Source organism: Budorcas taxicolor, chromosome 6, assembly GCF_023091745.1.
Source record: "Budorcas taxicolor isolate Tak-1 chromosome 6, Takin1.1, whole genome shotgun sequence".
Taxonomy (NCBI): Eukaryota; Metazoa; Chordata; class Mammalia; order Artiodactyla; family Bovidae; genus Budorcas; species Budorcas taxicolor.
The window spans coordinates 4,060,288-4,072,528 of record NC_068915.1 but is presented as its reverse complement, the minus strand read 5'-3'; the positions used below and the strand labels follow the sequence as shown (position 1 = coordinate 4,072,528).

Sequence of the window (12,241 nt, the reverse complement as noted above, 5' to 3'; positions counted from 1 at the left end):
ATTTAACTTCTATGCAGAGTACATCATGAGAAATATCAGGCTGGATGAAGCACATGCTAGAATCAAGACTGATGGGAGAAATATCAATAACCTCAGGTATGCAGATGACACCATGCTTATGGCAGAAAGTGAAGAAGAACTAAAGAGCCTCTTGATAAAAATGAAAGAGGAGAGTGAAAAAGTTGGTTTAAAGCTCAACATTCAGTAAACGAAGATCATGGCATCTGGTCCCATCACTTCATTGCAAATAGAGGAAATAGAGGAAACAGTGGCTGACTTTAGTTTCAGGGGCTCCAAAATCTCTGCAGATGGTGACTGCAGCCATGAAATTAAGATGCTTACTCTTTGGAAGGAAAGTTATGACCCAACAAAGGTCCATCCAGTCAAGGCTATGGTTTTTCCAATAGTCATGTATCGATGTGAGAGTTGGACTATAAAGAAAGCTGAGTGCTGAAGAATTGATGCTTTTGAACTGTGGTGTTGGAGAAGACTCTTGAGAGTCCCTTGGACTGCAAGGAGATCCAACCAGTCCATCCTAAAGGAGATCAGTCCTGGGTGTTCATTGGAGGGACTGATGTTGAAGCTGGAACTCCAATACTTTGGCCACCTGATGCAAAGAGCTGACTCATGCTGAGAAAGATTGAGGGCAGGAGGAGAAGGGGACGACAGAGGATGAGTTGGTTGGATGGCATCACTGACTCAATGGACATGAGTTTGGGTAAACTCCAGGAATTGGTGATGGACAGGAAGGCCTGGCGTGCTTCAGTCCATAGGGTTGCAAAGAGTCAGACACGACTGAGTGACTGAACTAATCCATGTCTCAGATATATATAGAAAGATATATATCCACATATGTGTATTTGACAAGTCACTCAGTCATGTCCGACTCTTTGCGACCCTATGGACTATAGCCTACCAGGCTCCTCTGTCCATGGGATTTTCCAGGCAAGAGTACCGGAGTGGGCTGCCATTTCCTATATGTGTGTATGTATATATAAATGTGTGTGTGTGGGGGGGGGGGGGGGGGCGCTGCCATTTCCTATATGTGTGTATGTATATATAAATGTGTGTGTGTATATGTGTGTGTGTGTGTGTGTGTGTGTGTGTGTATCAGAAATATGGATAAAGTTTCCTAGAAAATTTTAAATGAAAAATGATTCAAATGTTTAAGGCTTTTGATACCCACCCCACTGGGGCATGGAATGGGCTGGGAAGTGAAAGGATAAGCGCTTCTTCCTTATAGTTAGTTCCACCCTTTTTGACTTTTTTAATTGTTCCATTTATTGTTTTGTTAAAAAACAAAGAAATTTTTCTTTAGTAAGTTAATAAGCTAGTTAGTTCCAGAAATAAGGAAGCAGCAGGAATGGAAAGGAGGGGGCAGATGTGATAAACATACTGAAGGAAGTAGTATTTGGACTTGATAATTAGTTTAACATGAAACACAAAGAAAGAGAGGATATAAAAATATTTCCAAAATTCTGAGACTGAATAATCAGGAGAATTTTAGAGCCACTGTCACAAATAGGGAATTTGGGAGGGCAAACTTGTCTGTGGGACGTGGTGAATACAGATGCAGATATTTGTCTATAAAAGGCAACGTTTTAAAAAGGTGAATTTAAATTTTTAAAATCTTTCTCCATTTCAAGTATCAAAACCCAGAAGACAAATTCATTCCGTAGAAGGTGCAGCTTTTCTCTATATGCACCTCCGGCTATATCTTCAAACGTTGTCAGGTTGAAAAATGAAGAGAAATACATATCATCCATAGAAAATATTCAAAGACTGTAGGAAAAGGTGACAGTCCTCCATGCTCCATTGCAGGGTTGGGAGCAGGAGAGAAGGTGAGACTAAATTAACTACCAAACATCCTGGAAGAAAAACAAATCAGTGCTTCAGAAAACAACACTGACTTGCCTAAACCAGGGAAAACAAGATGATTGTAAGCCACCAAGCTACAGATGAGTAACCTAGAAGGGAATTAAATTTTAAATTCACTTTTTGTCCGAGGGTTGAGGTGAGGAAGATGTGTAGGAGTATCTTCTGTTGCTGAAAAATGAACAAGCTCATTTTATGTGGAAGTGCAGTTTGTAAATGTATGCCAACAGCACCACCTACTGTACACAAGATAGACTGTCACAGACCCGGTCTGACATTCCTCAAAGTGTGCATGTGTACACACAAACACACACACACACATTCGAGGGGGAAAAATATCCACAGAGGTTTTGATCTGAAGTATACATTCAAAATCCAGTAATAAAATATGTTTCTCCCGTCTATGTTAGCTAAATTAGCTAAGGGTATCTGTGATTTGGAAGTTTCACTTATACTTGGGATATAGAATATCATTCCTACCCTAACAAAGAGAAAATACTGTGTGTACCACAAAGTATTTTTTGGAAACCATCTGTGGTTGGCAGAAAAATGTCCCCACTCCCAGCAAAAAAAAAGTCAATGTCTTAATTCCTGGAATCTGTGAATACACGATCTCATGTGGCAAAAACATCTTTGCAGATGTGACTTTGAAATGGAAAGAGAGCCTAGACTACCCAGCTGAGCCCAGTATAAAAGCAACAGAGGTCCTTAAAAAGGGGCTAGGGAGAGTCAGAGACAGAGAAGGAGATGAGAGGTCAGGAAGCAGAAACTGGAGTGAACTGATTGCTGTTTTGAAGACAGAGGAAGGCCCCAACGTGGAGGAATCCAGGTATCCTCTAGAAGCTGGAATAGACAGGATGGATTCTCCCCAGAGCCTCCAGGACACAGTCCTGCCTGCCAACACCTTGATTTTAGCCCAGTGAGAATGATTTTGAACTCTAACCTCTCAAACTCTTAAGATAGTAATTTGTGTTATTTTAAGCCACTAACTTCATGATTATAAAGAAAGCTGAGTGCCAAAGAATTGATGCTTTTGAACTGTGCTGTTGAAGACTCTTGAGAGTTCCTTGGACTGCAAGGAGATCCAACCAGTCCATCCTAAAGGAAATCAGTCTTGAATATTCATTGGAAGGACTGATGCTGAAGCTGAAACTCCAATACTTTGGCCACCTGATGTGAAGAACTGATTCATTGGAAAAGACCCTGATCCTGGGAAAGATTGAAGGCGGGAACAGAAGGGATGACAGAGGATGAGATGGTTGGATGGCATCACCAACTCAATGGACATGAGTTTGGGTAAACTCTGGGAGTTGGCGATGGACAGGGAGGCCTGGCGTGCTACGGTTCATGGGGTCACAAACAGTCGGACACGACTGAGTGAGTGAACAACTTCATGCTATCTGATGTCTATATCAGGGTGTGAGAACACGGGGCGTTGGCCCCAGAGAGCTGGGGTGCATATCCAAGGGGTGATCTCAGTGAGCCCAGACTCCTGCAACTTCCTGTACAGAGAAAAGAGCTAAATTCTTTGAGGTATTTGGTTTCCTTTAACAATGATCCTTTGACATTCAGACTACCTGCCTGTTGTTGCTAGACTTCTGTATAAGCTGGCTCCCCGCCAGCTGCCTCCTGGAACAGTTCTCTCAGGGTTCCCTGAGATGCTATGGACCAGGCTTGAGGTCCTAAAAATTCCTGCCAAAGAAAACGTAACTCTCAACTTTCAGGTTGTGCGTATTTTTTCAAGTTGACAATAGACATTTTAATTTGTAGTTTAAAACTACCCTTCTCCCCAAAATAGAAAGCTCATGACAGGCTTCAATGGCAAACCCACCAAACACCAAGCATAAAAGGAAACAGGAAATTTTTCATACCAGCTCTACATAAACCCACACAAGATAGATTAGAAATACTTCTCAATTCATTTTATGAGGGCAGGCTTACTGTGATATCAAAACTAGACAAAAATGTATTTCAAGAAAACAACAGGCCTGTATCCCACATGAACACAGAAAAATCTTCAAACAAGTATTAGAAAAAAAAATCCAGCAATACATAAAAATGATAAAGCATTGTTGACAAAGTGCAGTTCCATCCTGGGAATGCAAGATTGTTCAAGAATTGAAAACTGTTGACAAAAAGCTGGTGCTCGCCAGTGGCGTTTGCCATCTACCTCTGTGGGGACTGAGTCCTCTGCGTGCAGCTGTCAACCTTTGACACGCCTGAAAAGAGTTCAGGGTGGACAACAGGAATGAGGCACTCTGCGCTCCAGGAGAACTGGTGAAACAGTTATTTTCAGGAACTGATTTTACGAGCCCAATGCTTGCATCTCTTAATATCCAATAAAAGTACTAAATCCCTTCATGGTGACATCAGCTCTTCATCACTAGCAGAAAACCTTTTGTACGATAAATGCTTGACTGCATTAACTCTCCCTTCACTGGAATCACATAAACTGACCTTCCCCCACACCCCACCTCTTTGGAGCAGTCTCTCAGAACCATCGAGGTGCTGTCTCCAGGGTGGCAGTCCTCATTTTGCTCCAAATAAAACTTAACTCACATCTCTCATGCTGTGTATCTTTTTTAAGTCAACAAAATCAGTTGATGTAATTCACCTTATCAACAGAAAAAGAAGAAAAACCAAGAGTCTGATTCAAAATGGTGACATAGAAGGATCTTGAATTTAATCTTCTCTAATGGACACTAAATCTACAGCTAAGAAGGCAAAATTTTCCTCTGTGGGGGATGAAAAAGATAAAAACCTCCTAGCTAAGTGACTCCTATGCATCAGACAAATGAGGAAAAACCTACAATGAAGCTGGGAGGTGAGACTGAGACACAGTCTCACCATAAACCTCACCCGAGCACACTCACTCCACCTTGCCCCAGACTGCCAGGATCTCCCAGGATTGCTTGCACACTTGGTCTGGCTCAGCAGTCACAGAAGCTGCTGCTCACGAGACACCTCCTGGTTGCCTGGCTCTGGTGGCCACTGGGGCTTGCACGCAAATGTCCCACAGGAATGTTACAATCAGTCATCCTTGGCCTGTTCCCCCTGCTCAGAGACAGCAGCTTGAAAGAAGTAAAACTGTCATTATTTACAGATGACATGATACTAAAAAGAAAACCCTAAAGACACTACCAAAAACTACTAGAATAAACGAATTCAGTAAAGTTACAGGATAAAGAAAATAAATACAAAACCCCCCTGCTTTCTGTACAATATAACAAACTATCAGAAATTAAGAAAACAATCCCATTTACTACAGCATCAAAAAAAAAAAAAATATTTAGGGATAAACTTAACCAAGGAGGTGAAAATTCTAAGAAACTGATGAAAGAAGTTCAAGACATAAATAAATGGAAGGATATATATTCCATACTTATGGATTGAATAATAGTTAAAATGGAAAGATATATACTCCATACTTATAGATTGAATAATACTGTTAAAACGGAAAGATATATATTCCATACTTATAGACTGAATAATTAATACTGTTAAAATGGAAAGATATATATTCCATACTTATGGCTTAAATAATTAAAAGTCCATGTGACCCAAAGCAATCTACAGATTCAATGCAATCCCTATCAAAATCTCAATAGCATTTTTCACAGAAATAGAACAAACAATCCTAAAATTTTTATGTAATCACAGCCTCCAAATGGCCAGAGCAAATAGCTTTTTTCACAGAAATAGAACAAACAATCCTAAAATTTTTATGTAATCACAGACTCCAAATGGCCAGAGCAATCTTGAGAAAGAAGCACAAAGTTGGAGACAACATGCTTCCTTATTTTCAACTATATTATACAGCTATGGTACCAAAACAATAAGGCACTTGCTTAAAAGGGCTTCCCTAGTGGCTCAGATGGTAAAGAATCTGCCTGCAACACAGGAGACCTGAGTTCAATCCCTGGGTTAGGAAGATCCCCTGGAGAAGGGAATGGCAGCCCATTCCAGTATTCTGGCCTGGAGAATTCCAAAGACAGAGGAGCCTGATGTATAGTCCATGGGGTCACAAAGAGTTGGACACGACTGAGTGACTAACACCAACTATTGGCATAAAAATAGACATATAGTTTATACAGATCAACACAGCAGACTAGAAAGCCCGGAGATAAACCCAGGGATATATGGTCAATTAACGTTCGACAAAGGAGCCAAGGATATATAATAGGAAAAGACTATTCTCCAGGATAGTGTTGGGAGAACTGGATGCCACATGTGAAAGAGTAGAACTGGGCCTACACCATATATAGGACTTAACTGAGAACGGATTAAAGCCATGAATGCGAGACCTGAAACCACAATTCTCAGAAGAAAAACATGGATGGCCACCTCCTTGACATCCGTCTTCCTGGTGATTTTCTGGACAACAAAAGCAAATGTAAACATGTGGGGTTACAACAGTTGAAGAGCTTCTGCACAGCAAAGGAAACCATCAACAAAATTAAGAGGCAACCTACAAATGGGAGAAAATATTTGCAAATCCTATGCCTGATAAGGGGCTAATATCCAAAATATTGGAGGGTAATATCCAAAATATATGAAGAGCTCAAATAATAGTAACAACAAAAAACAATCTGATTTTAAAATGGACAGAGGATCTGAATAAACATTTTTCTACTTAAAATGTACAGATGGACAAGATATACATAGTGTGGGGCATCTCCGCAGGCTCACGAGTCATCTTCGCCTCCACAGAGCAGCAGGAGGGCTGTCCCCAGACGTGTCCCCCTGAAACCCAAATGCACTCCATTAACCTTCATGACTCATAGAAGCCAGAGAAAAGAAAACATTAAGACAGATCTGGTAACATGTTTTATTCATATGACTTTTCTCCGAGTGACTTTCACATCAGGAATGTTTGGGTTTTGTTTTTTAGTTTAAGTTTTTAAATCAAATTTTCCAATAAGCAACTAGTGTTAGCACTGCTTTAACTGATGCCCACGTAAACGTGCTACCAATAAATGAGAATGCTTAACGGCTTATTAGATGCTATGTATGTGCTTAGTGGGTAACTTGTGTCTGACTCTGCAACCCCATGGACTGTAGCCCTCCAGGCTCCTCTGAGAGTCCAGGGGATTCTCCAGGCAAGAATACTGGAGTGGGTAGCCACTGCATTTCCCAGGGGATCTTCCCCACTCCAACATCTCTTACGTCTCCCAAATCAGCAGGCGGGTGCTTTACCATCTGAGTTACCAGCGAAGTCCCCCACTTCAACTCCTCCCTCATCCCCTACTGCCCAGGAAATTCATTCTGCAGTGTTGTATTTCATGCTTTTCAACCAAAAGTCAACTTTTAATAACTTTCGACAATTCAGTGGTCAACTGATAACACGGTCAACTGATTAGCCTGAAACAAATACATCCTTGTTCAATATGTAAATCAAATAAGTTTTCTAGACATACACCCACGAGAAATTCAGGAAGATGGAAATGTTTATTATTCACTAATCTTTTGATTGCAACCACTACAATTTTTTTGGTTTAACTTGGTAGCAAACTTGATTAATAACACTTCCAGGAGTTCACAATTTCAAGGCTAAGGCTCTGACTAAGGTAATATGGTTATCAATTTAATATAAATGAAGCTTTTAAAAAAGGGTGAAAGCAGTCTGCCTCTTACAGGAAACTATAAATGATCCAGACTTTAGTCCTAGTAACATAAGCACACTTTAGTGCTACAACGGTTAAAGAGAAAGATCTTAACTGAAGATCAGAAAGGAGCACCGCTACATTCTTTTACATTTATGTTTTGGCCACAGCATGCTAGCGTGAGTAAGGCAGTGTGCTCAGCACTGGCGTGTAGAGTGTGGTGAGCTGCGCTGCAGGAAGGCAGTGGTGCCGGGCGGACACGGCGTGGGGCGGCTCCCCAGGCTCCCGTCAGTCATCTTCGCCTCCACAGAGCAGCAGGAGGGTTTTCTTATAGTCCCCAGACGTGTCTCCCTGAAACCCAAATGCATTCCGTTAACCTTCATGACTCACAGAAGCCACAGAAAAGAAAACATTAAGACAGATCTGGTAACATGTATTATTCATAGGACTTTTCTCCGAGTGATTTCACATCAGGGATGTTTTAGAGAGTATCCTACTGATGAGACTGATGTTTACCTTTTAATTTTACCCCTTAAAAGCTCAGTCCTGTCTAAGACAGTGAAGTGTGTTCTCCCCTCCAGTAACACAGAGAACAGGGAAGCTTTTATAACCATGTTCAACTCAAGCTTTCTGAACAAACTTAAGTCTCTGTCACACAGTATATGTCTGGCCATGGGGGGTTGTGGGCCACACTGGACTGCCTGGCTATATGGCTTTGCCTCAGACAGGAAAGCAAGGTACATTTTGCCTCTGCTTGTCCCATGCACAGATATGTGTGATCAGTTATGTTTCAAGCTCTGAGTCACTGGGAGGACTCTGTAGTGCCCATCAGCCGAGCCACATCTCACACACACACACAAGGAAAAAGCTTGCTCAACTGAAACGCTGCTTTGCACACAACTCAGGCAATGGCACCCCACTCCAGTACCCTCGCCTGGAGAATCCCAGGGACAGAGGAGCCTAATGGGCTGCCATCTATGGGGTCGCATAGAGTTGGACACGACTGAAGCGACTTAGCAGCAGCAGCAGATTCCCCTTTATCAAATAGAAAGATAGAGACAGGAAGGAAGGAGGGAAGGAATAAAGAGGGGGAAGGAGGAAGGGAAAAGAAAGAAAAACTCAGAAGGCTTAAGTCAAATTTAATCACAAACCAGTGTCCCTTGCTTTTAAAAGAACAAAAATGATAGCAATACTTAAGCTCTTTACTGCTGCTGCTAAGTCACTTCAGTCGTGTCCAACTCTGTGCGACCCCATAGACGGCAGCCCACCAGGCTCCCCCATCCCTGGGATTCTCCAGGCAAGGACACTGGAGCGGGTTGCCATTTCCTTCCTCAATGCATGAAATTTACTTATACCTCATATGACCTGTTTGGTTCTTTGCTGAACTGTGAACTAGTACTAGAAATCAGGTGATAACAGGCAAGAAAGAAAAGACTGATGCATTCATAAAAGACAGGAGAAACTGATAAAGACAGCTGGAACTGATAAAAGGCAGAAAGAACAAACATCACTGTGGACAAGACTGGTTTCAGTGAGTCATCTGTCACCACTACTAAATAATGCTCCTCAGCTCACCTGGAGCCTCAGCCTCACCAAGAGCCAACCCTGCACCCGGGAGCCAGCACCTGCACTTCAGGAGACACTATGCCAAATTCTGTACCTCAGAGCTCTATTCACACAACTAGAATTTTAAAGTTGACAGAAGAATCGGGTTCTCCCATGCATGTCTTCCATGCTATTTATTGTCTTGCTGAGGATTTCCAAACATAATTTAAAGAAAGGTTTTACTACCTTAATCATGGAATAAAGAGAGGTGCCAAAATTCTTCCTAAACTCCTTCCTAATGTTATACAGATCAATCTCACTTCTGGAAACCACAACTCTGATGAGGGTATGATCATCTGTTCCAGCTCCCTTTGAAAAAGAAAGAGAGAAACACACATTGTTTAAAAAAATGTCAATTATAGCATCAAACTCTCCTGAGTTGGGCGAGTCAATAAAGTAAAACAATTAGTAGAATTTAACCACCTGTTTTAAGGAGGGGGGCAAAAAAAACCTCAAGGTCTATTCTCTAAAACATATTAGAGAGATAATTTAGAAGATTCAAGGCATGCACTTACCTTCATAGCATAGTAGAGGGTTTCTGCAAGGTAGGCAGGTATACTGCGAATGGATTTCACTAAGAAAATAAATAAATATAATGGTCACATGCTATTTTAATGTGAAAAGGACTAAGTAATTAAAATCAAAGGTGCCTCATGCCTATGGCTCTTCTTAAACACAAGTATGAAAGTAACACAGGTGAAAGAGCTGCTCATTCACAAGCTGCTCTGATTTCCTTGCTACAGAGCATCTCCACAGACAGTGGCTTGAGTTCTCCTCGGAGTTCTGAAGTCCACACAGAAAGGCGTGCGGCACAGGGGCTGCTGCACGGTTTTCACCCCCTTTCTGCTATGACCACCTTTCTGCCGAAGTTTTGGCAGCCTGCACTGTTAAGCCATAACCTTCTTCATCCCCGTGAATTATACAAATCTCCCAGGAGTTTTCACTTCAATATATTCAAGCAAACCATGCACACCATTACCCTATGTACTCCGGCAAACCTCAGACCAGCTGCCTGGAATCTTAATCTAGGTATTCCCTCTGTGTTCTATAACATCCAGGATTCACACAGGGCAGTATGAGACTTGCCCGTTTTGGTAGAAACACCCAAAGAGAAGAGCACCTTCGCTGAACATGTACCCATCTACTGTATGTTAGGGCTCCTCAGAACCAAGTCCACTAGTTTCAGAAACTATCACACAAAAGTTCCTTAATATTCAAAAACAGGGGATTCCCCGGTGGCCCAGTGGTTAAAGACCCCATGCTCTCACTGCCAAAGGCTTGGGCTCAGTCCCTGGTTGGGGAACTAAGATCCCACAAGCTGCATGGTATGGCCAAAAAAAAAAAACAGGAACACTTAATACACAAAAATAACAAATCACTGATGGGAGGCTGTATTTTCTCTTTTCCAATGCTGAAGAAAAACAGCCACTGGTAACTAAAACTGTCATAACTTTTCTGTGCATTCTATTTTGAACAGACCATCTAAAAGATTTCTATTAAAATTCATTAACTACAGACTGAAATGAAAGGCTACTGTTACTGCTGGTTCGTGCACACATTGAGCTTATTTTCCAGAAGACAGCACAAAAACTTCAGCTCAACACCATATACTTGGAACAAACAGCAGACAGGGGTTCACTCCAAACCCGTATGAAAACTGGGACTACAGCAAACTCACAAACTAGATATTCCCTGGATCTGGAGAGTATGTAATAATGCTACAGTAAAATGCACAAACTCGGCCTCCAATTTTCCACGCTATTGTGAATATTTAGCTAAAATAAAATTCTAAACTATTTACTCAGGTTAATAACCACTACCACATTTTCCATTATAGCAAAGATACTTTTTCTAAATCAGACCCCAACTTCTCAGTGTGCTTCGAAACTGTGACAATGGTATTCTAAAGAAAAAACTCAACAGGTATCAGAAACAACATTTACAAGAAAAATGTTTACCTCTTGAGATAATAATACCCATACTTCAAGTTCACAATGAAATAGTAATATTTTTAATGGCACTTTAAAGTGATTTCTAAAAAAAAATTATCTTAGTGTTTCCATAAGATAAAATGAAATAACCAGATATTTCACTTTTTTGCAACATCAAAGCAGATTCTGAATTGGAAATCTAGGAGTTTGCTTCACCCATATGTCATGACTAAGCTCTCTTTTTATATAAATTGATGGTTATTTTTTACATATAGCTTCAACTGAATAAAATACTTTAGCTCTTAACACCATGAATATTATACACATTATAAAATTACTTACCAACAGCAAGGAGAAGCTGTTCCAAATTGCCAGAAGTCTCCCGGTCAATGGTTTCTTCTATTTGAAACCCGGATATAGTCATGTATTTGTCAAACACTAGAAAACATGAAGACAATTTCTTAATCACATAGGAACCACTCTTTCCAGAAAGAAGACATTTACTCTAACCAGGTACTGTCCGACCAAACACAAATTTCCCCTTTATCCTTGCTGACAAACCTTGATTTTGCTCAGTCTCAATGTGCCAAGCTCAAAACAACAGATTATAAATGTTCTTTGTTCACTCATTTCCCACTAGTTATACCCAATAAGACCCAAAGGTAAATTTGCTGGAGAGGATTCTGAAAAATCTTTCTCTTTCCTTATTAACTAAAAGTAATGAATGAATAGGATTAGTTCACCCTTGTCTTCTTGCTGTGAAAACGTTTGGAGCAACATCAGCCGTCTTGTGACAATGAGGTACGGAGATGAGAAAGAGAACCAGAGCAGAGAACAGCTGAACAGCAAGCAGAAACAGCCTGGGTCCTGCCAAACCAGCCAAGCAACGCCCGACAGAGAGCCCCACCCTAACGCCACTCTCAGCAGGGCTCCCTGCTACTCGCAACTGAACTCTACCGCCCACTAGAGGGACCGATGAAAATCCAGAGCAGAGCTCTGAGGCACCGCCTACAGCTCGGTGATGTGTGACTATGAGTAACAGTCTAGTGGCCTATCTCCCTCGTTACCCTGACAGCAAAGAGCAGAATAAGGGTCTCAAGTTTTGTAAAACCTACAATGGCAGCAAAGAGAATTATGAGATTTCCCAAGGTCACCAAAGAAAGAAAAAACCAAGCCAGATTCATTCAGGAAAAGCCTGTTATGCATCAGGTATTTTGGCATACTGGC

The 12,241-nt window shown here is 41.2% G+C and overlaps 1 protein-coding gene across 1 annotated transcript in view; it reads right to left on the bottom strand.

Moving 5' to 3' along the window:
- Window positions 1-6,614: 6,614 nt before the first annotated feature.
- Window positions 6,615-12,241, bottom strand: part of ANXA5 (annexin A5) — a 32,455-nt gene continuing 26,828 nt past the window's right edge. The window contains exons 10-13 of the mRNA XM_052641740.1: window positions 11,357-11,452; window positions 9,599-9,657; window positions 9,270-9,392; window positions 6,615-7,829 (exon numbers count right to left, since the gene is read on the bottom strand). Of these exons, the coding sequence (XP_052497700.1) occupies window positions 7,767-7,829; window positions 9,270-9,392; window positions 9,599-9,657; window positions 11,357-11,452 (341 nt within the window). The 3' untranslated portion in view covers window positions 6,615-7,766. The remainder of the gene's footprint in view (window positions 7,830-9,269; window positions 9,393-9,598; window positions 9,658-11,356; window positions 11,453-12,241) is intronic.